At 36.9% G+C, this 22437-nt stretch overlaps 1 protein-coding gene across 1 annotated transcript; it reads left to right on the top strand.

Annotated features, from left to right (window-relative positions):
* On the top strand, nt 1-9865 carry LOC146579921 (Fc receptor-like protein 5). Its single transcript, XM_085268034.1, has 17 exons — nt 1-55; nt 611-643; nt 1273-1542; nt 2162-2428; nt 3975-4241; nt 5533-5796; nt 5919-6197; nt 6368-6370; nt 6981-7241; nt 7899-7997; nt 8147-8162; nt 8242-8333; nt 8740-8790; nt 8898-8960; nt 9048-9107; nt 9460-9522; nt 9741-9865. The coding sequence occupies exons 1-17, from the start codon at nt 19-21 to the stop codon at nt 9863-9865; spliced, it is 2250 nt and encodes a 749-aa protein (XP_085124160.1). The 5' UTR covers nt 1-18.
* The last annotated feature ends 12572 nt before the right edge of the window (nt 9866-22437 follow it).

Raw genomic sequence — 22437 nt, 5'->3', positions numbered from 1 at the left:
GCAGGGCTGGACGTGAGGATGGGGCACTCTTTGCTCTGTTTGCTGGGGTTATTCTGTGAGTACAATACACACCTTTACTGTTTGAATGGCAGTGATGAAGGAAAATGTTTCTCACTGGTGACAATTACAGTGTATCACTGCTTTAACCTGTTTACCTGACAGCTTCAACACAGCAGACTAGTGACTGTTTAAACTGTTAGAGACACTGCTGCTGTTTGCATACATTACACATGTATACATTGCATACATGTGTACAGTATCTATTGATATATTATTCCAGTGTTTTTCTTTTTTCTAATTTTATATGTAACTTTGCACTGTCCACTGCTGTAACAAAACAAATTTCCCACGCGTGGGACTAATAAAGGTTATCTTATCTTATCTTACATTTACTGTCCACACTTTAAAAACATTGTTTAAGTTTTAAATTTATTTTTTTTTAGATTTCTTCATGTTTCCAGCCTGTCTGAGAGCTAATAAACACATAAATTAGGTGATGAGCAATAACTCTGCCATCTGAAGATTTACCTTTTAAAAAGCCTCAGTTTATATATTTATTGTGATTTTGTCAGTTGTATAATGTCTGATGATGCTTCATTCATTATTTTAGTGCTCAGTACAGTCAGACATGGAAACACTGAAGGTGAGAAACTGTTTTTTTCTTCTTGTGTTGCTCTAAATGACGTCCTCTGTGTTATATTTTGTATCATAAACCAAACATTTCATTGAGATTATTGGTTAAAATGTTAATATAACCATGTTAAGTGTGTGAGCAATCAAACACACACCCACGATACAAACTGTATATTTACTGAAGAGCTGTGGTTTCATACATGTGGATTTTCTTTTCATTTTTATCTGATCTGAAAATATCAGATAGTGCAGATAGTGTGTGTACTGCAGATTATCTCACTGAGTGATGCTGTTGGATCGTATGCTGGATTATATGTGTATATATATATATATATATGGATTACATATTGGAGTTGTACAAATGCTAATTATCAAAAGCTCCACACTGATGACAAATTAAAGGAAAAACCAACATCAAACATGGTAACCAAATGCTGCTCTGAGCTCAGCATAGAGTTTGTTACCTTCATCCCTCATTTGGTGTTTTGATTAGAAGCTGTTTAACACGTCTCTCCAAAGTCTCTGTAGATGTTCAGTGTGTCGAATTGTGTGGCTGCAAAAGATGATTCACATTATTTAAGTTTGCTTCAAACATTCAGAGCAACAATTTTATTCTTTTGATCTTTTTCTAAATTACAGACCTTGGAGTGAAGGCCACTCTGACAGCAGACAGATTAACTATACCAGCAGGGGGCAGTGTGACACTGACCTGTGATGTGAAGAACTCTGCTGACTTTCAATATGTGTGGTTCAGAGAACCCAGTTTAAACTCTGAGAAGACCACAGTAGCTGGTGAATCAAAGAGAGAACTGGTGACCTCTGACGCCGGCATCTACAGCTGCAGAGGACGTATAAAAGGGACAAATTCAGTCACAGTAGAAAGTGATCCAGTCACCATTCAGGAAACTGGTGAGTTTAAAATTTTAATCTGGAATAAAACAGCTTGAATTATCCAAAGTTTCTCCATTTCTAAATATGTGAAACCTCTTAATGCAGAGTTTGTGACCTTTGATTGTCACTGAAAATGTAGTGCTATGTTTTATATTTAATTACTGGATAAATTATTAAACCTAATACAGCTGATTAAAGTTATTGACCTGAACTGCAGAAAAGAAAACATCAAACTTCTTCATCCTGTCATGTGATGAAAGATGAGGACCTAAATGCACAGGAGGGTGAGACTGGCAACACTGAAGGAAAAAATTAAACTCTAAGACTAAATTATAAGAAGAACTAAAGGTGCCTCAAAATACTCAAGAATAAATTAGATCAATAAACAAAAGTACAAACACGAACAAACAAAGAATTTAACCTCTAAAAATTCAGAAACACAAAGTCAGACCCGGGATCATGACACACTCCAGATTTCTACATCCATGTTTGATGTTTTGATGGAACAAATTGAAATTACAAGCTCACTAATATGTAGCTCCACTAACTTTCAGTTTTGTTGTGATATTTTTTTTTACTTCATTTACATGAAATACTTTCACTTTTTTTTTCATTTCTATTTATTTCTTAATTACAGGACATGGAATGAAGATCACTGCAACAGCAGACAGCACAACCATACCAGCAGGGGGCAGTGTGACACTGACCTGTGATGTGAAACACTCTGCTGACTTAAAATATGAGTGGGTCAGAGAAACCTCATCTGCAGTGAAGTCCACAGAAGCTGTTGGATCAGATAAAGTGATCAGGATCTCTAAAGGAGGAAAATACCAATGCAGAGGGCGGACAACAGACACAGCTTTACTCATAGCACAAAGTGATCCAGTCATCATTCAGGAAACTGGTGAGTTTAAACATTTAATCTGAAAGTAATTATGGACCTGTCAAGCATCTAATAAGGGCTAATAAAACTGTTATAATTTTATGATATAATAATAATAATAATAATAATAATAATAATAATAATAATAATAATAATAATAATAATAATAATAATAATATATAACCAGTTATATATATATATATAAATGTATGGCTCAGTCATTCCTAAGCATGTTTTTATGTCACTAAAAAAACCAAATTTAATATTATATTTATTTGTATTTAAATCATAACTGAACAATGAGTGGGACAGACTTTGTGACTTGTCCTTACAACAGAAAGGTAACAATGAAGGCTGGGAGATGCAGGCTTCACCAGAAGTCTGCATTTAATTTTATTTATACATGTTTAAATGGTAAAAACTGAGACTTAGACATTCTTCTCTGTGGGAGTCTGACCGCCCAGAGCGAGTGAACAGAAATTCTCACCTGCTCGACTTTCAGTGACCTGGAGCTCCTCCTCTGTGCAAATCAAAGCTATAATAACGGATGATGCACGTATGCAGCGTCCAAACACCTCCCATTGTGGCTCTGTAGACATACGTGTGACCTAGAAGCACGGCTACAGTCATCGACATCATCATGACCTGTGAAGCATTAATTACACATGAAATGTGTGAACCATGAATGCTCCTAACTTTTTAAAGATGATCTTTTCAGGCCTTTTAGCTTTTATTGGATAGAGACAATGTAGATAGACAGGAAAGCCGAGTGAGAGAGAGAGAAATGAAGAAAGGGGTGCGTGCTGGGACTCGAACCTGGCCAGACTGCTCACCTACTGAGCTGAACTGGTACCAATGTGTTTGAATTATTAATGATATACTGGTTCTGGAATAAAAATACAAACAGAGTTTTGTTATGTTTGTCACGGACTACGGCCCTTTGATGTTAAATTCTGATTAACATACTAAATATGAACACACACACACACACACACACACACACACACACACACACACACACACACACACACACACACACACACACACACACACACACACACACACACACACACATTAAAAAAAAGTGTTCATAATTGACCCAAACATTCAATTTGTGACATCCTCAGTCCTCCAGACTCCTCTCTCCCAGCTGATCCACAAACCACACGCGCACACACAGCTCAACATTATTTTATATGTAGATGGAAATAACAGTGAATGATGTTTTTGATGAGGCAGTGTTTGCTCACTTTTCCTTTTTACTGGAAACCACTCCATCCTCTTTTATATATTTGAATCAGAGGATAAATGCTTGAAATGACTTCAGCTGTTTTAAAATTATTGATCTGAAAAGAAAAGTGAACATAAAACATTTGTTCCAGATTTCTGCATCTGATTTTATTCTGTTAGGATTTCAAACTGCAAACTTCTCACTCTGGTTAATCAGCCTTTTCTTAGAAAATTTTTTTTTTTCCATCATCCAGCAGGACGAGATTCAGTTACAGAAATTATGAAAATGTTAATTAATTCCTTTTGTGTCCTAACTGAGGAATTTTGCTGTGGAAAGTTTCCAACAGGATCGATGTGACGCTGCAGCACAGCTGGTCTCAGATATTCACTGGTGAGACAATCACTCTCAGATGTGAGATTCAGGGAGGTGAAGGAAAGGTGTGGAAATATGAATGGACAGCACCCAACACAAACAGCCCTCCAACATCCAGTGAATACAGGATCAGCACAGTTTCAGTGTCCCACAGTGGAGACTACAGATGTCGGGGTAGCAGTGACTATCTCTTAACAGGATGGAGTGATGCCTTCAGACTGACAGTTTCATGTGAGTTGGTCTATGAATCAAACTGAAGTTTCCTTTTATAAACTCAACATCAAGAAACAATTCAGACCCTCCAAGAAACTCACTGTGCAAACAGACACACAGCTGAGTCCACTGTGACAATGATTCATTTAAAGGGGAATATAAAGAGATGACAGTTTTAAGGAAAAAATAACAAATCAGGTGCGTCTGTTGTGTAGTTTGGAGCTAAGACAGATCGCCTGTGTCACATTATAACCTTGTGTTTGGTGCCAGTCAGAGTCAGAGTCACACTGAGAGCAGAAAGCACAATCACAGCAGTGATACCAGCAGTTCTTCAGTCTGTTTGTCTTTCAGTGAGGTCACATTAAAACCACCAGGACACAGTTTATGAAATTTGGGGGATCAAGGCCAAAGAAAGAAGCCGTTTCATTTCACTGTGTGTAGCTGGTCTGGCCTCACACTGTTGCTGCAAACTGTGTTGTGTCAACGAGGAGATGAGTCAGCTGTTGCTTTGCCTGCTGAGTTTATTCTCCAACACTGTTTAAATAAAAATAAATTCAGTTCAGCAACTTCATGTGATTGGGCTTCTACATGCACAGCTTTAAAAGAAACAGTGTCTTTGAATACAGCAACCAAGATTTGAACCATTTTAGCACTTTTACTGTGCTTAACCTCTGTAACAGGATCATTAGCATAATCTCATCTCTCCCCAGCAGGGCCTCCTTCAAAACTACAGGAAGTGACACGTGTGGGAAGGTCACAAAGAAAATTAAAGCTTTCAAATATAAAATAAATAAATAAATAAATAACTAGATACATATGTATGACTTGGGTATAAAAATAATGACAAAACCAAATAACAGAGGATGGATTCTCTGTGAAATATAAATAAATGTCTTCTGCACGTCTTACATGTGGATGCAGGTCATAGAAGCCGAACCAAAGAGCAGAAAATGGCCTCAGTTCATTACAGACACATTACCACAGTAATCTTTCTCATTACAAAGTTTTCCTCTCAGGAAGCACTCAGGCGGACGGAAAACAAATATTTTATGTCTAATGTATCACATTCTCCAGTCTTCAGTGTTTGGTTCATCCTTCAATGTTGTGTCTAAACAATGCCACAGTTTGATACCTCAGACAAACAGGCTCTAAGTGGCTAAATACAATAATATAAGTAGAGCAAATCCATTTACCCAGAGTCACTGACTGAAAATCTTCAGATCTGTTTTGGTATAATTGATTGTTTTTATGCATTTTTAATGAATCATCTGCATATTTATTTAATTTCCCTCCTTTTTCATAACATCAGATAAACCCAGGGCCACACTGACAGCAGGAACAATAATCATACCAGTAGGGGGCAGTGTGACACTGACCTGCTCTGTGCAGAGCTCTGATGGATGGAAATATGAGTGGTTCAGACGAACCCAAACAACCTCTGAAGTTCAAATCAGAGATCAACAAAACAGAGATATCAGAGTATCTCAAGGAGGAATCTACCGCTGCAGAGGAACAAGAGGAAACCCAGTTTACTACACTGATAGAAGTGATGATGTCACCATTGAGAAAACCAGTGAGTTCAGTCATTTAGTTTGAAATATACATTCACTCATGATTATCAAACATACAATGTGAAGTTTTCTGTGTTGATTTCATGTTTCTGTTTGTATCTCAACTGTTAATATGTGTAAACAGTTTTCAATAAAGTTGTTGTAAAACAACAACCCAACTGGCCTCAGATATTCAGTGGTGAGACGATCACTCTGACATGTGAGGTGCAGGAAGGAGGTGAAACCACTGAGTGGGAGTATGAATGGAGAGGACCCAGGACACCCACACAGTGGACACACAATAATGATGTGACATTCAGAGTGTCTGAGTCCAGCAGTGGAGACTACATGTGTAAGAGTCGACGCAGAGATGACTCATATTCTTCAACAGAGTGGAGTGAAGCCTTCACATTGTCAGCATCAAGTAAGTCATGTTTGTTGTGTGATCTCCATTTGACAAATGTCATCATGGTCAGCACAGGATGAATTCAATGGTCTACAAAGCATGTTACATTGTTAGTCAGACAAAGAGCTGCAGCTGATAGTAGCCTCATTGTAGACAGTTTGTCACCACTTTGTGTCACGAACTTTCAGCTGGTATAGAGACGCCAATGCTGACCTGCTGCTCCATCACCTGAGGACAATAATGATATAAACAGGATAAATAAATAATATATTCAAACAAATAACAATTGATCTACAATTTCTATAAAAAGAATAAAAGTAATTCTGAACTATCATCTGATCAAATAAATAAACACACACAGACATACCACCAAAAATAGTGGTACTGTTTCTATGATTAACAGTCTCATAACTCTGAGTCACTGCCACTCACCTTTAGCAGGAGGCTGATTGAGATTGATCCCTTTAAACTCCCAGGTCCTAAAGACGGACCAGCTTATTAATCAATCTTCAAGTACTTTTTAAATACAGCAAAGAAAATATAAAACTTTCACAGCTTTGATCAAAACGATTGTACAATTTGTATCTCTTCAAGATCACCAAGATTTGTTGATGTTCACCATTTACATCTAGTTATTTAAACGGTTTTGATTCAGTCACATGCAGCACACAGGACTGACAGCGCACAATCTGCTTTGAGGTAGCAGCCAAGAAAGATGTAGTTTGTGTCTATGAACAGTGAACATCCGTATGTACACGATTCAGTCATTGACTTTTGTTCTTTTTCTAAACTGAACTGCAGATAAACCAAAGGCCAAACTGAGAGCTGATAACACAGCTGTTCCAGTAGGGGGCAGTGTGACCCTGACCTGCTCTGTGAGCCCATCATCATCATCTGGATGGAAATACTACTGGTACAGAGATAATACCACAGTGGATGTTGTCCCCACATCAAATGGACAAATCAATGTCTCACAGGAAGGACTCTACAGGTGCAGAGGAGGAAGAGGAAACCCAGTTTACTACACAGAGGACAGCCAAGAAATTCAGATTAACACAACTGGTGAGTTTGGATTCAGCAACAATATTGAATAGATTGATGATTGAGGATTACTATGAAGGTCAAACAGCATTATATCTCATGGTAACCTCTTTGGCATTGTAATAATGTTCTTATTGGAAATGGTTGAATATGAGTAGTCATGTAAAATGTGGAGTCTAGAGAATCAGTGTCAGGAATGTGATCCAAGGAGGGGAGACTAGGTGGGATTATAAATGTGAAACAATCATTTTCAGCAAATCTCCAAATCAACATAAATTCACAATTAGTTCTATAACAACTCTACAAGTAAGACTGCAAGTAGTGTAGAACAGGAGTCACAACATGAAACCACAGAGCAGAGTCATGCTGACAGTTTCTGACAGGAAACAGAAAATCTCAATATAAACATCAGTTTTTGTTTCTTTATATTAAGATTTGACTGTTTGACATGTTTATATAGTAAAAGTTTGTAACGCAGATTTACTGAAGTCAACATTTAAGAGGAAATTTAAGAGACTGGACTTGTGTTTATGTGTTCATTGTGGGGAGTCAAGTCATTTAAACACAGCAGGAGTTGACTCAAAGTGGTTTCAAGTCAAGGAAAATCGATGAACTGGATTTATTATAAAATATCAAATATAATTAAACTTTATTATTTGTTGTCACTATCTTTGGCAGAATTTTCATCTCCTGTGTGGTTGATTGTTGGACTGGTTTGTGGAGTCTCTCTCATTATTATTCTCCTGCTCTTGTTGTATCGCTGCAGACAGTCCAAGTGTAAGAGCCTCTTCTTTTCATGCTGTATTAGAGAGTTTATTTACTACACACACTTTAATTATTCATACATATACATGTATTCTGATCTCATGACACAAAATAAAAATTTACATGACAAACATGTGTAATAACATTTGTCTCTTTCACAGATTCCTGCTTCACCAGGTTGGTAAAATACTTTTTATTATTATTTTAAACAAACCTCAGTTACTTTTGAGTTTATTGTGTTTATTTCCTGTTTCAGGTCGATCCAGTCTGAGAGTCACAGTCCGGGCTCTTCCACAAATCATGGAGTCAACCAGAATGAAACTCATGAATACAACTCTGTTCATCCTGGTCAGCACTTAAACCGATCTTTATTATCATTATTAATATTGACTTTTCATTCAGTCTCCATTAACAGGAACATTTCTTAGGTTCAGTTTGTGCTCAGCAGCTTCTCAAAGAACATTTATCAAAATCCAGCTGGACAAACATCCAAATAACCAACTGACTACATGCACAAAAGATCAGAAACAAACAGGATTTTACAACCTGATTGTATCTTTAACTCGACTGAAAGAATCCACAAATGTTATTGTTTCATATCAGAACAACACAAACAGTAACACCATGATGGGTTCATGCTCTGAAAATATCTGACAGTCCTGGATTTGACTTAAACACAACTAATGAAAATCTTTCTTTGACTGATGACATTAAAATGAAACTCTGACTCTGGTTTCTTTTCATTTTCATGAAGGTGATGCTAACCTCTATGAATCCATCACACCAGTGGAAGACACTGGAACTGGTACAGTTCATATTTAGAAAAGCTCAGAGCAGCTAGAGATGCAAGAAGCTTCTGATTTAAGGAGACTAACTGCATGTGATGTGTTTATAAACATTTTTACATTTCAGGTACAGATGAACCCGGAGACGTCACATACTCTCTTATTACACTTCAAAACTTTGGAAAGAAGAGTGAGTACACAAAACACACAGTGTAGAAAAAAGCCTGGAAAGTTTTTAAAGTGTTTAAAATTTTCATTAATCTGATCATCTTCACAGAGAAGCATCATAAAGCAGAGCAGAGTGCTGTTTACTCTGAGGTGAAGACGGGAGCTGCAGGTACAGTCACAACAGTCTCATTCAGTGTTTGTACTTGAACGTGTCATCACATCATTATATTGCAGGTAATTATAGGTCAACATGGAGTTTAGTTATTCACTGACCAAGCTTAGCTACTACATACGACCACTACACATCAGCAGACTGAATCTTATACACATCGAGGGCCGTTCAGAGTTTAGTGTAAGTTTGTCTGCTTCATATACAGAATGATATTGTTATTGTACAGTATGGTATTGTCCATCTATATGTCCCCAATCTAAACAGTTTCTCTCATGTTTTTACTCTGTAATGTTCTTGTCATCATATCTGTGCTGAACAAATGTGTCCTGAGCTCTGACGTCTCTTTTAGAGGACAGTCTGATGTATGCTGAGGTCAAACAGCCCAAAAAAGAAAAAGCCAAGAAAAACAAAGGTGAGCAAAGTCTGCCATCATCTCCACTGAATATTGTTTAACATGTTTATCTGCTCTTACAATGTAAATCTGTTTATTTTAATGTTTATATTTATGTATTCACAAGTATTCATTACTTGGATTATAAAATCTATCTTACTCTTTACATTAGTGGAGACATCCAGTTTCCTCCTGGTTAATGATATTATTGTTTTCAATGATCTTCTCTTCATTCACAGGAAAATCAAGTCCTGCAGCTGATGCAGCAGTTTATTCTGAAGTCACATCAGGAAGCTCTCTCAGTAATTCTGCTGCCATGCAGGCTGATTTATTCTTCACATTATTAAATGTCTTCAGCTCATAATATCTTTACATGTTGGAAATCACTTTGTCTCTTTGTGCTTGTCTTACAGGTCAGTGAGGAGAGCTGTAGCAGCAAAGCCAAGAAGAAGCTTTTTATGAAGCCACTCTTGCTCCTCTGCTGCCCAAATATCAGACATGCTCAGCTTTATGTGCAGTTACAATATTACATCATAATATCATATAATTCAGTATAAACCAAATGGAGGTGTATTCATATTCAATATTCATGCTCTTTATCTTCGGTTACTTTTATAAAAAAATTGTAATAAACCTTGACTGTATCTAACATGTTCCAACAGCAGTGAGAAATATGTGATGTTTAGTATCTGACAGCACAATTTACAGTCAGTGTTTGCAGTGTAAATACTGATATGGGCACCAACAAATACTTTAACTGTGTTTGTTTACATTATATAAATAAGAATTATATCACAGGCAGTGAATACATTTGAATGTATTTCATGTATATTTTTGTGTTTCTGATCATTTTTTGCATCTTTTAGTTAAAAGGTAGAAATAAAATCTTTTTACATTTGAACATTTCATGTTTATGTTTGATTTTTGTTTCCTGTATGAAATTATCCACAAAATAATCAGATCATCTCTCTATGTGCTGATAGTTAAATGAAAAGATAACTTGTACATGGGCTAAATCTCATATGACAGATTGCATGGAGACAGAACATCACAGAGAATTAAAGCTCTGCATCAATCACGGTCAGCACGACTCAGAGAAGTAGCAGTATTATAATTCATTAATACGACACAAACCTCAGAGCTAAAAATCCAGACAGGTTCAACCAAGAACAAGACAGCAACAAAACATCTGTCTGACCCTGCAGAGTCTGATTGTTTAGTCACAGTGAGGAGGAGGCACAGGTCAGTCAGGTGTAAACTTAACCAGCTGGGTTGAGCCTGGTTGGCATTTTTCTGCAAAATCAGCATGACGGTGATAAACAGTGCTGATCATATCCTCTAATACAGGGTGACCATAATTTGATTTCCAAAAAAGAGGACACTTGCGCCAGTCATGAAGAACCTTTATAATACTGTTTACATGAAGAAAACATATTTAAACAATAACATCTCTGTGCAGTTAATGAATGGTGAAATAAAAAATGTCATATAGTCTTTTACAAGTCAACAAGTGGTCACCTTACTCTAATAGCTCAGCTGTGCTGTAGATGGGTTTCCCTCTTCACTATCAATCATGTCTTTGTCCTATAAAGTGGGAGAGCAACTACAACTACACTGGTGACTTTTCATTTTGTCCTGTTACCATTTGTAACTAATTTGTTGACTTTATGTCATTTTAGTTTCTAATAAAATGTCATGCAGTCCTGTGTTCCCTGATTTAATTAAATCTGTGAATTAGGATGCAGAAGCAGAGAGTTTAGAGGTTTTATTGCAGGGTTAATAAATGGTGGTGTGAGAGAAATTCTGCACAGACTCTGAGTCTGAAAGACGAACAGTGTTTGGAGTCTGCTGTTACCATCACAGCTGTGTAGGTGGCAGTAATACAACTTTATGCTGGTTCTCAGCTACTAATGAAAAAGAAGTGAGCTTCTTACAGCTCTTCATAACTTACTGTTATTATTGTATTTTTATTTTATCTGATCAGCAATAATTCAGGTCGTTAAAGTGTTTGAAATGTTATTAGTGTTATTGCTCATTATTATTACTGTGATTAGTGTAACGGCTTTAGGACCCAGGGGATCAAACAGAGGGTATAAAAAAGGAAGTAGCAGCAGGTGCTCTTCTTCTTCTTCTCTCCTTTGTTCTGGTGTGAGGCTGTGGACTGTGGTGTTTGTGGGATGCTGCAAAGTTTTGGAGTGTGAACAGAGTGTGCTGAGGAGATCGTGTCACCATATAAGTGAGCATACTGCCCTTTAGCAGAGATTCAAGGTATAGACTGAATGTTTTTAAGTTATCTTTCTTTAAGCCTTTAAATTAGATTAATTTAAATTAATCTTTAAATTACCGGTTAAAATATTATCCTACAGGATCGAGGCCTCAGTGCTCCTGTGTTTTTGATTATTATATTAGTGTATTTTTGTTTATTTGATCAGCAATAATTCAGTTTATTATGTGTTTGAAATAAATTGAATGACTGAATCACAGCTGAAAGTGTTTTTTGTTCTTGTTGTTTTATGCATTTACTCTGAGTGTGTGATTATTGTGCTGCTGTTACAGTCTTTCTGTTTTACTTCTCAGCACTGCCATCATGTGTCTGAATACACAGCGCACAGTCAAACTCAACAACCTCAGTTAAAGATTTGATAGCATTTAAAGCTGTTGAGCACCAGTGCAGGTTATTTTTGACCTGTGTTTGTGTTTTTGAATAAATCTCTTGAAGTTTTTGCAAATGGAAAATGTTGTATATTTCTGACGGATGTAAAACTTTTAAAACACTGAAAGAAATTTCAAATAAATTCAGATCTGCAAAGAAATGCATTGATTATGTTTTATTCAAGAATCAATATCAAACAATATCACAAGATCAAACTGCAAAGAATAACGTCTTTACTCTTCTGAGCAGCTTACATGTGTGTGAAAGACTGTTGGTGGTCACCATCTTTTCTGCCACAGGCTTATTTTTATCCACTAACAGGCCTCATGGTTTCTGGTTGGGTCACCATGAACAGAGGAAATGCAGCCTGTGGTTTCAGCCTCAAGTCTTCAGTGTAGCTGATGTTTAGTTTTATGTTATCAGCTCACAGCAAAGAGTTAACAAGGAGCACAGACAAAGAGCACAGTATGAATTTCACTTTGACCTCTGTGTGCATGACACATGTTTACATGATGTGCCTGTACTGGAATATCAGTACTGATCATCAAATATTCAGTTATCTTTATAAAATAGTGCCTCTTCTTCATCATTTTTCATTAATCAATGTAATAAATCCGTAAATCAAACAATCATTTGCACCAAAGTTAATTTATTCAAAGCTAATAACTGAAAACAAAATGAAATTTCTTCATATTTTTGTTCATTTTTTGCACTTTAAGAAAAGTTTTTTCTTTAACGTGTGAATATTTCTGTAACTGTTGGTGACCTCATAGCTGCAGGCTTATCTGCACCATCTCTGCACTTAAACGTTACAGTGACTTCATTATTTCCATCAGCCTGCAGAACTAAAATGAGGAAGAACAATTGAAGCTAAATATGAGCTGTCTTCCAGATCACATGCTTTAGCTCTGACAGCACAGACAGATGATGAGGAGACTGTGAGACGTTAAACAGGCAGAATACAGAGCTCAGAGTTTTACACGTTCTGGTTTGTTGTCTTTCACACTCCTTAAAACATGAGAAAATATTTACTGATCTTCATTTTACTATAAATAACACCTCGGTGTGTAAATTGCCTTGATTGCTAATTTACTGTTAATAGTTAATATTTATTATTATCTGAAAAAGAAAACCATAAGAATCTAAAATCTAAAACAAGATGCTAAAACAGGACCAACTTTCTCTAAATGTAATCACACAGAGCTCAGATGAGTAGAGAGTGAACAGGCAGGTGTGTGTTTGCACAACTGAAGGTTTGCAGGTTGAACACTGGAGAAGATCAGAGACAGAAGAAGACTGGATTAAGTGGATAAACTACAAGGGTGATTCTCTGCAGTCAGGCTAGTTTCCTCAGTGTGCTGTAACTCAGTGAGTGGATGAACAGTCGGTCCTTTTATGTGCAGCTATTTGAGGATGGAGAACAAATGTGCCAACCTGAGCTGACTGGAGCAGGTGAGGAAGATGACTAACACATCCCACTGACAAGGAAGAGCTGTGGAGCTGTGACAGACTGTGGCAACATCAATGAAAAAAGGCAGAAATCTAATAATTATTTTATTACAGTCCTGATATCAGACCTCTGTTTATTTGTTTATTAGAAGCTCAGATATTAACCCTCTAAAGCCTGAATCATTAATAAAATGAAAACTTTTTAAAAGCTGGTGTGTTTTTTTGAACCTTCTGAGAAATAAATATTTTTCACATGAGGTGGAAAAAATCTTTTTTAGCTGCATCTGGCATTTTTTGTACAATTTGTTTCTCAGTTTATCTTCAAATAAAAACATTAAAGTTTTTTTTAACACATTAAACTTTGAGTTTCCTTTCAAAATGTTCAAAAATCTTTTAGAAAACTGGTAAAAATATCTTTGAGGAATCGTTGAAGGCTCGTTGACTGATGTCAGCCATGTTGGATGTCTCAGCTCAGGGCTCTGCATGAGTTGCTGATCCCCGCTGGTTAATCTGTGCACTGCATGTGTGTCTGTAGACATCAGGTTCTTTAACGTGAGCAGAAAAGGCCAAGCAACAAACTTTGTTAAAGAGGATGAAAAGAAAGTTGATGAATGTTGGTCGGATATTCTTCTGTCAGAGGAGACAAAGATAAATTTGTTCACATTCAGTCAGACAGATCAGTGAGTCTGTAGTTGTGATACTGAAGTGTGGAGGCAGGACACGACAACAAAGATAAAACTATGACCTGCACAGTTTGTCAGTAACTAAGCAACAGAGCACCTTTGTATATCACAGAGAAAGGTAGGAACACTAAACAGGAAAGAAACTTAAATGTTTGCAGTGGACAGGAAATGTGAACACGTCACACGACTGCTGTGGTCAAAGCTGTTTGAGGTTGGTGTAAAAGGAAGGAAGCACAGAGAGGCGATAGACGGAGGAGCTGAATATAAACTCTGGTCTTATCTACATTAAGTGCAGCTTCTCTTTATCAAGGCAAAGTCGAAACCTTTGAGATTAGATGCAGATCAGCGTGCAGGCCTGGACGTGAGGATGGGGCACTCTTTGTTCTGTTTGCTGGGCTTATTCTGTGAGTACAATACACACCTTTACTGTTTGAATGGCAGTGATGAAGGAAAATGTTTCTCACTAGTGACAATTACAGTGTATCACTGCTTTAACCTGTTTACCTGACAGCTTCAACACAGCAGACTAGTTTTTTTTCATGTTTCCAGCCTGTTTCACAGCTAATAGAAACACATAAATTTGATGATAACTGTGCCATGTGAAGATTTAAAAAGCCTCAGTTTATATATTTATTGTGATTTTGTCAGTTGTATAATGTCTGATGATGCTTCATTCATTATTTTAGTGCTCAGTACAGTCAGACATGGAAACACTGAAGGTGAGAAATAGTTTTTTCTTCCATTTATATCATACGTGTTGATCTTAACTAGTATTTAGCTTCTCCTGTGTTGCTCTAAATGACGTCCTCTGTGTTATATTTTGTATCATAAACCAAACATTTCATTGATTTATTGGTTAAAATGTTAATATAACCATGTTAAGTGTGTGAGCACTCAAGCACACACCCACGATACAAACTGTATATTTACTGAAGAGCTGTGGCTTCATACATGTAGATTTTCTTTTCATGTTTATCTGATCTGAAAATATCAGCAGTGTGTGTAGTGCAGATTATCTCACTGAATTTTGCTGTTGGCATGTATGTTGTTTCATATAGTGGGATTTTTTGGATTGATTTTTGGATTATAAATTTTTTATTAAATTTTATTAAATTTATTATTTATTTATTTTATTTATTATTAATTTTGTTGCTGTTTTTTTCTTCTTAGTGGATTTTGTATTTATCTAACTCCTCTGGTCTGTTAGTGCCTCTATTCTGTCTGTGCTGGTGCCCAATCTGTACCCTGTTGTTGACTTATGTTGATTCTCCATATTACTGTGAAGCACTTTGGTGTGCCTTCGGGTTTTTAAATGTACAATATAAATAAAACTGTATTGTATTGTATTACCTCTTGGAGCTATAAAAATGCTTATTATCAAAAGCTCCACACAGATGACAAATTAAAGGAAAAACCAACATGAACATGGTAACCAAATGCTGCTCTGAGCTCAGCATAGAGTTTGTTACCTTCATCCCTCATTTGGTGTTTTGATTAGAAGCTGTTTAACACGTCACTCCAAAGTCTCTGCAGATGTTCAGTGTGTTGAATTGTGTGGCTGCAAAAGATGATTCACATTATTTAAGTTTGCTTCAAACATTCAGAGCAACAATTTTATTCTTTTGATCTTTTTCTAAATTACAGACCTTGGAGTGAAGGCCACTCTGACAGCAGACAGATTAACTATACCAGCAGGGGGCAGTGTGACACTGACCTGTGATGTGAAGTACTCTGCTGACTTTGAATATGTGTGGTTCAGAGAACCCCGTTTAAACTCTAACCAGAAGATCGCAGTAGCTGGTGAATCAAAGAGAGAACTGGTGACCTCTAAAGGCGGCATCTACAGCTGCATAGGAGGTATAAATGGGACAAATTCAGTCACAAAAGAAAGTGATGCAGTCACCATTCAGGAAACTGGTGAGTTTAAAAATGTCATAAGAAATAAAATAACATGGATTCCCCAAAGTTTGGAGATCAGAGGGGGATAATATTATGACAAAAACTTATGTTACAAAGTGATTCATGGCCCCAACCTGCCAAGTTATTTATGATAATATAAAATGTTGTAAAGTTAATAAATAATAAACAATAATGGGGTTATAATATTTGATAATACTGTTTTTATTTTTAATGATAATATGTTAATCAGTCAGAAATTAAATGTGTGGCTCAGTCATTCATAAACGTGTTTTGTGATTTGGCCCCTGATGCTCCAGTTGTCACGGTTCAGCATTTTGAGTCTCGTGTGTTTTGGTATTTTATAATATGTTTTATGTTCTGAGTCCTTTGCTGTTTTGATTATTGTAGTTATTATTATTATTATTATTACCCCAGGATCAGTTATGGCTGTTATGGTTTTAGTTCTTAGGTTTTGTTTTATGTGTTCATGTTGTGTTTACTCTGTGCATTTCTGTCCCACGTTTCAGGTCTCTATGTTCTGTCTCAGTCTCTGTTAAGTTTACATGTCTAGAGTTCAGTCGGTGTGTTTCCTGTTTTATTTTGAAGGTCTGCGTCTCATGTCAGTGTTTCTAGTTTTGTTTCCCTTGTCTCGTCCTGCCTAATAGACCCTGTGCACGAGAAAATGATAACTTCCTGCTTTGAGACCGGATGTGAGGTTGTAAATTTCTGGTAGCTTTACTTTGCGGTCAATCGCTACTGTGAAGACATACTCCAAAATCATGTCCAAAACACAAAAACTGAAAGATCACGTTAAGTTATAAAGAGCAGAAGGTGGGAACACTCACCACTGTGTGTCATAAAAAAATCTAATGATCAATTTTGACGTTTAAAGAGTTTAGATCAATCAGTTGTTTACATCACTCAAAAGAAGAGGAACTGCATCACTGCAGCAGAAGACACATCGTCCACATTCAGAAGCACATCTCTGTATAGTGACTGGTCTCATGATTTAAACAGGCAAATGTTCAGCATTCAAACTACAGGTGAAGAATAGTCAAACCAGATGTTTCCCTGTTATGTCCTGTTATGTCAGATCAGCTAGTCAAGTACACACCTACACAGCATGTTAACAAACCGTGAAAAAAGCCACACAAAAAATGAATGATTGCTGGTAATGGTTTCTATACATTAGTATTTATGAAGGGTATGTTGTGACTTACCTTCAAAATTACAGTGGTCCTTCGCTATGACGCGGTTCACCTTTCAACTCGCTGTTTAGCAGATTTGTTAGTGCAAGTTTGCATGCTTATTTTTTTACGTCACATTGTGTCCTGCGTCCTGATCGCTGCAGACGATCTCCTCCGTGCCGTCTCTGCTGCACAGTACACAATCGCTGCATCGATGGCTAGCAGTGTGACTCTGAAGTGCAGTCACACTGCTTTTTCCCCAACAAACACAACAATGTCGACGAAACGTTTACCACCATCAAAAAAATAAAATTGGCTACTTGATTTCACCTATCGCTGGTTATTTTTAGAACATAACACCCGCGATTAACGAGGGACCGCTGTTTACAAATACTGAGAAATATAGAATTTAAATCCTTTCTCTGTTCTGCTCTGAGGCGCGGGGGAAAAATATCGACAGGTCTATGAACAGCATCTACATATATATTCCGTAAATGCCCAAGACATCTCGAGAAATGTAAATCTCACCTCGATTCATCAATTTGGTTGACTTGTTTTGGAAAAAGCGGCAGTAAACAAGGAGCGAATATAACACCGGAAACGAAGCGCCCTACAGGAGTTTCCCCACCAGAAGTAGCATATGCTAATGTGCACATAGTCTATTACTCCCAGCTGTGCTCTCCTTCTGTGTCTCATTCCCTTCATTATACTGCAGCTCTGTTACCATGTTGAGACAGAAATCAGAGAAAATTTGAAATGTCTTAAACTGAGAAGAAAGAAAAAAACAATATAAAGAAAATATTTGTGTAGATTTTGTTTTGTTGGAATTTGAGTCACTTAAAGAAATCTTTTAAAATTTAGGATATTTTACATTTACATTGTATCAGGTGTATATTTTCTTACCTGCTTTTTCATAACAGCATATAGACCCAGGGCCATATCCATTTACCCAGAGTCACTAACTGAAAATCTTCAGATCTGTTTTAGGTATGATTGATTGTTTTTATGCAATTTTAATGAATCATCTGCATATTTATATAATTTTCCTCCTTTTTCATAACATCAGATAAACCCAGGGCCACACTGACAGCAGGAACAACAATCATACCAGTAGGGGGCAGTGTGACACTGACCTGTAATGTGAAGTACTCTGCTGACTTTGAATATGACTGGTACAGAGAACCCCGTTTTAACTCTGAGAAGACCACAGTAGCTGGTGAATCAAAGAGAGAACTGGTGACCTCTGACGCCGGCATCTACAGCTGCAGAGGACGTATAAAAGGGACAAATTCAGACCCAGAAGAAAGTAACTCTGTCTCCCTTCAGGAAACTGGTGAGTTTAAAATTTTAATCTGGAATAAAACAGCTTGTATTCTCCAAAGTTTCTCCATTTCTAAATATGTGAAACCTCTTAATGCAGAGTTTGTGACCTTTGATTGTCTTTAAAATTTAGTTCTGTGTTTTATATTTAATTAGTGGATAAATCATTAAACCTAATACAGCTGATTAAAGTTATTGACCTGAACTGCAGAAAAGAAAACATCAAACTTCTTCATCCTGTCATGTGATGAAAGATGAGGACCTAAATGCACAGGAGGGTGAGACTGGCAACACTGAAGGAAAAAATTAAACTCTAAGACTAAATTATAAGAAGAACTAAAGGTGCCAGAAAATACTCAAGAATAAATTAGATCAATAAACAAAAGTACAAACACGAACAAACAAAGAATTACACCTCTAAAAACTCAGAAACACAAAGTCAGACCCGGGATCATGACACATCCATGTTTGATGTTTTGATGGAACAAATTGAAATTACAAGCTCACTAATATGTAGCTCCACTAACTTTCAGTTTTGTTGTGATATTTTTTTTTTAATTCATTTACATGAAATACTTTCACTTTTTTTTTCATTTCTTTTTATTTCTTAATTACAGGACATGGAGTGAAGATCACTGTAACAGCAAACAGCACAACCATACCAGCAGGGGGCAGTGTGACACTGACCTGTGATGTGAAACACTCTGCTGACTTAAAATATGAGTGGGTCAGAGAAACCTCATCTGCAGTGAAGTCCACAGAAGCTGTTGGATCAGATAAAGTGATCAGGATCTCTAAAGGAGGAAAATACCAATGCAGAGGATGGAGAACATACCCAACTTCACTCATAGCACAAAGTGATCCAGTCATCATTCAGGAAACTGGTGAGTTTAAACATTTAATCTGAAAGTAATTATGGACCTGTCAAGCATCTAATAAGGGCTAATGAAACTGTTATAATTTTATGATGTAATAATAATAATAATAATAATAACAATAATAATAATCAGTTAGAAAATAAATGTATGGCTCAGTCATTCCTAAGCATGTTTTTATGTCACTAAAAAAACATTTAATATTATATTTATTTGTATTTGAAAATCATAACTGAACAATGAGTGGGACAGACTTTGTGACTTGTCCTTACAACAGAAAGGTAACAATGAAGGCTGGGAGATGCAGGCTTCACCAGAAGTCTGCATTTAATTTTGTTTATACATGTTTAAATGGTAAAAACTGAGACTTAGACATTCTTCTCTGTGGGAGTCTGACCGCCCAGAGCGAGTGAACAGAAATTCTCACCTGCTCGACTTTCAGTGACCTGGAGCTCCTCCTCTGTGCAAATCAAAGCTATAATATCGGATGATGCACGCATGCAGCGTCCAAACACCTCCCATTGTGGCTCTGTAGACATACGTGTGACCTAGAAGCACGGCTACAGTCATCGACATCATCATGACCTGTGAAGCATTAATTACACATGAAATGTGTGAACCATCAATGCTCCTAACTTTTTAAAGATGATCTTTTCTGGCCTTTTAGCTTTTATTGGATAGAGACAATGTAGATAGACAGGAAAGCCGAGTGAGAGAATAGAAATGAAGAAAGGGGTGCGTGCTGGGACTCGAACCTGGCCAGACTGCTCACCTACTGAGCTGAACTGGTACCAATGTTTTTGAATTATTAATGATATAATGGTTCTGGAATAAAAATACAAACAGAGTTTTGTTATGTTTGTGTTCAAAAAAAGTGTTCAAAATTGACCCAAACATTCAATTTGTGACATCCTCAGTCCTCCAGACTCCTCTCTCCCAGCCGATCCACAAACCACACGTGCACACACAGCTCAACATTATTTTATATGTAGATGGAAATAACAGTGAATGATGTTTTTGATGAGGCAGTGTTTGCTCACTTTTCCTTTTTACTGGAAACCACTCCATCCTCTTTTATATATTTGAATCACAGGATAAATGTTTGAAATGACTTCAGCTGTTTTAAAATTATTGATCTGAACAGAAAAGTGAACATAAAACATTTGTTCCAGATTTCTGCATCTGTTTTTATTCTGTTAGGATTTCAAACTGCAAACTTCTCACTCTGGTTAATCAACCTTTTCTTAGAAAATATTTTTCTTTTCCATCATCCAGCAGGACGAGTTTCAGCTACAGAAATTATGAAAATGTTAATTCATTCCTTTTGTGTCCTAATTGAGGAATTTTGCTGTGGAAAGTTTCCAACAGGACTGATGTGACGCTGCAGCACAGCTGGTCTCAGATATTCACTGGTGAGACAATCACTCTCAGATGTGAGATTCAGGGAGGTGAAGGAAAGGTGTGGAAATATGAATGGACAGCACCCAACACAAACAGCCCTCCAACATCCAGTGAATACAGGATCAGCAGAGTTTCAGTGTCCCACAGTGGAGTCTACAGATGTCGGGGTAGCAGTGACTATCTCTTAACAGGATGGAGTGATGCCTTCAGACTGACAGTTTCATGTGAGTTGGTTTATGATTCAAACTGAAGTTTCCTGTTTTCTGTGTTAAACTCAACATCACGAAACAATTCAGACCCTCCAAGAAACTCACTGTGCAAACAGACACACAGCTGAGTGCACTGTGACTCTACAATGATTCATTTAAAAGGGAATGTAAAGAGAGGAAACTTTTAAGAAAAAAATAACAAATCAGGTGCGTCTGTTGTGTAGTTTTGAGCTAAGGCAGATTGCCTGTGTGAGATTATAACCTTGTGTTTGGTGCCAGTCAGAGTCAGAGCCACACTGAGAGCAGAAAGTACAATCACAGCAGTGATACCAGCAGTTCTTCAGTCTGTTTGTCTTTCAGTGAGGTCACATTAAAACCACCAGGACACAGTTTATGAAATTTGGGGGATCAAGGCCAAAGAAAGAAGCCATTTCATTTCACTGTGTGTAGCCGGTCTGGCCTCACACTGTTGCTGCAAACTGTGTTGTGTCAACGAGGAGATGTCTAGAGAGTCTAGAGAATCAGTGTCAGGAATGTGATCCAAGGAGGGGAGACTAGGTGGGATTATGAATGTGAAACAATCATTTTCAGCAAATCTCCAAATCAACATAAATTCACAATTAGTTCTGTAACAACTCTACAAGTAACACAACAAGTAGTGTAGAACAGGAGTCACAACATCAAACCACAGAGCAGAGTCATGCTGATAGTTTCTGACAGGAAACAGAAAATCTCAATGTAAACATCAGTTTTTGTTTCTTTATATTAAGATTTCAGATCCAAAATCTGACATTTTCTAGTTTCAGGTTTTGGACGTGAAAGAAGTTCATTTATCGTTCCGTTCATCATCGGACTTGTTAGTGGAATTATTGTCGTGCTGCTGCTGATGTGTTGCTATAAACAGATAAAGGGTGAGAGACTTTCTGTTTGAAAATTTACAAGAAAAATATTTATTTTAATGCTGTGACACTTTTAAACAAACTGATATAATAATCTTTGTGCTTTTTACAGAACCCTGTTGTAACAGGTTGGTGCAGCAGTTTAGTTTCATTTATATAACTTCAAATGAAACTAACTTTGAATTATTCCTCATTAAATTTTCATTATTTGTTTCAGTCTCACTCAGTCTCAGAGCACCAATCAAAGCCCTGCTTCACAACAAACAGCCAACCAGAATGAAGCTCAGGTGTACTCCTCTCTTCTTCATGGTGAGACCAGAAATTATTACTTTTCTCTTTAATACAGTTTTCAACACTCAGT

The sequence above is a fragment of the Mchenga conophoros genome, linkage group LG3, assembly GCF_057382185.1.
Source record: "Mchenga conophoros isolate Kocher_MC1m ecotype Shallow Benthic linkage group LG3, M_conophoros_male_GT1.1, whole genome shotgun sequence".
Taxonomy (NCBI): domain Eukaryota; kingdom Metazoa; phylum Chordata; class Actinopteri; order Cichliformes; family Cichlidae; genus Mchenga; species Mchenga conophoros.
The sequence above is the reverse complement of the archived record's forward strand: the minus strand, read 5'-3'. Positions and strand labels throughout refer to the sequence as shown.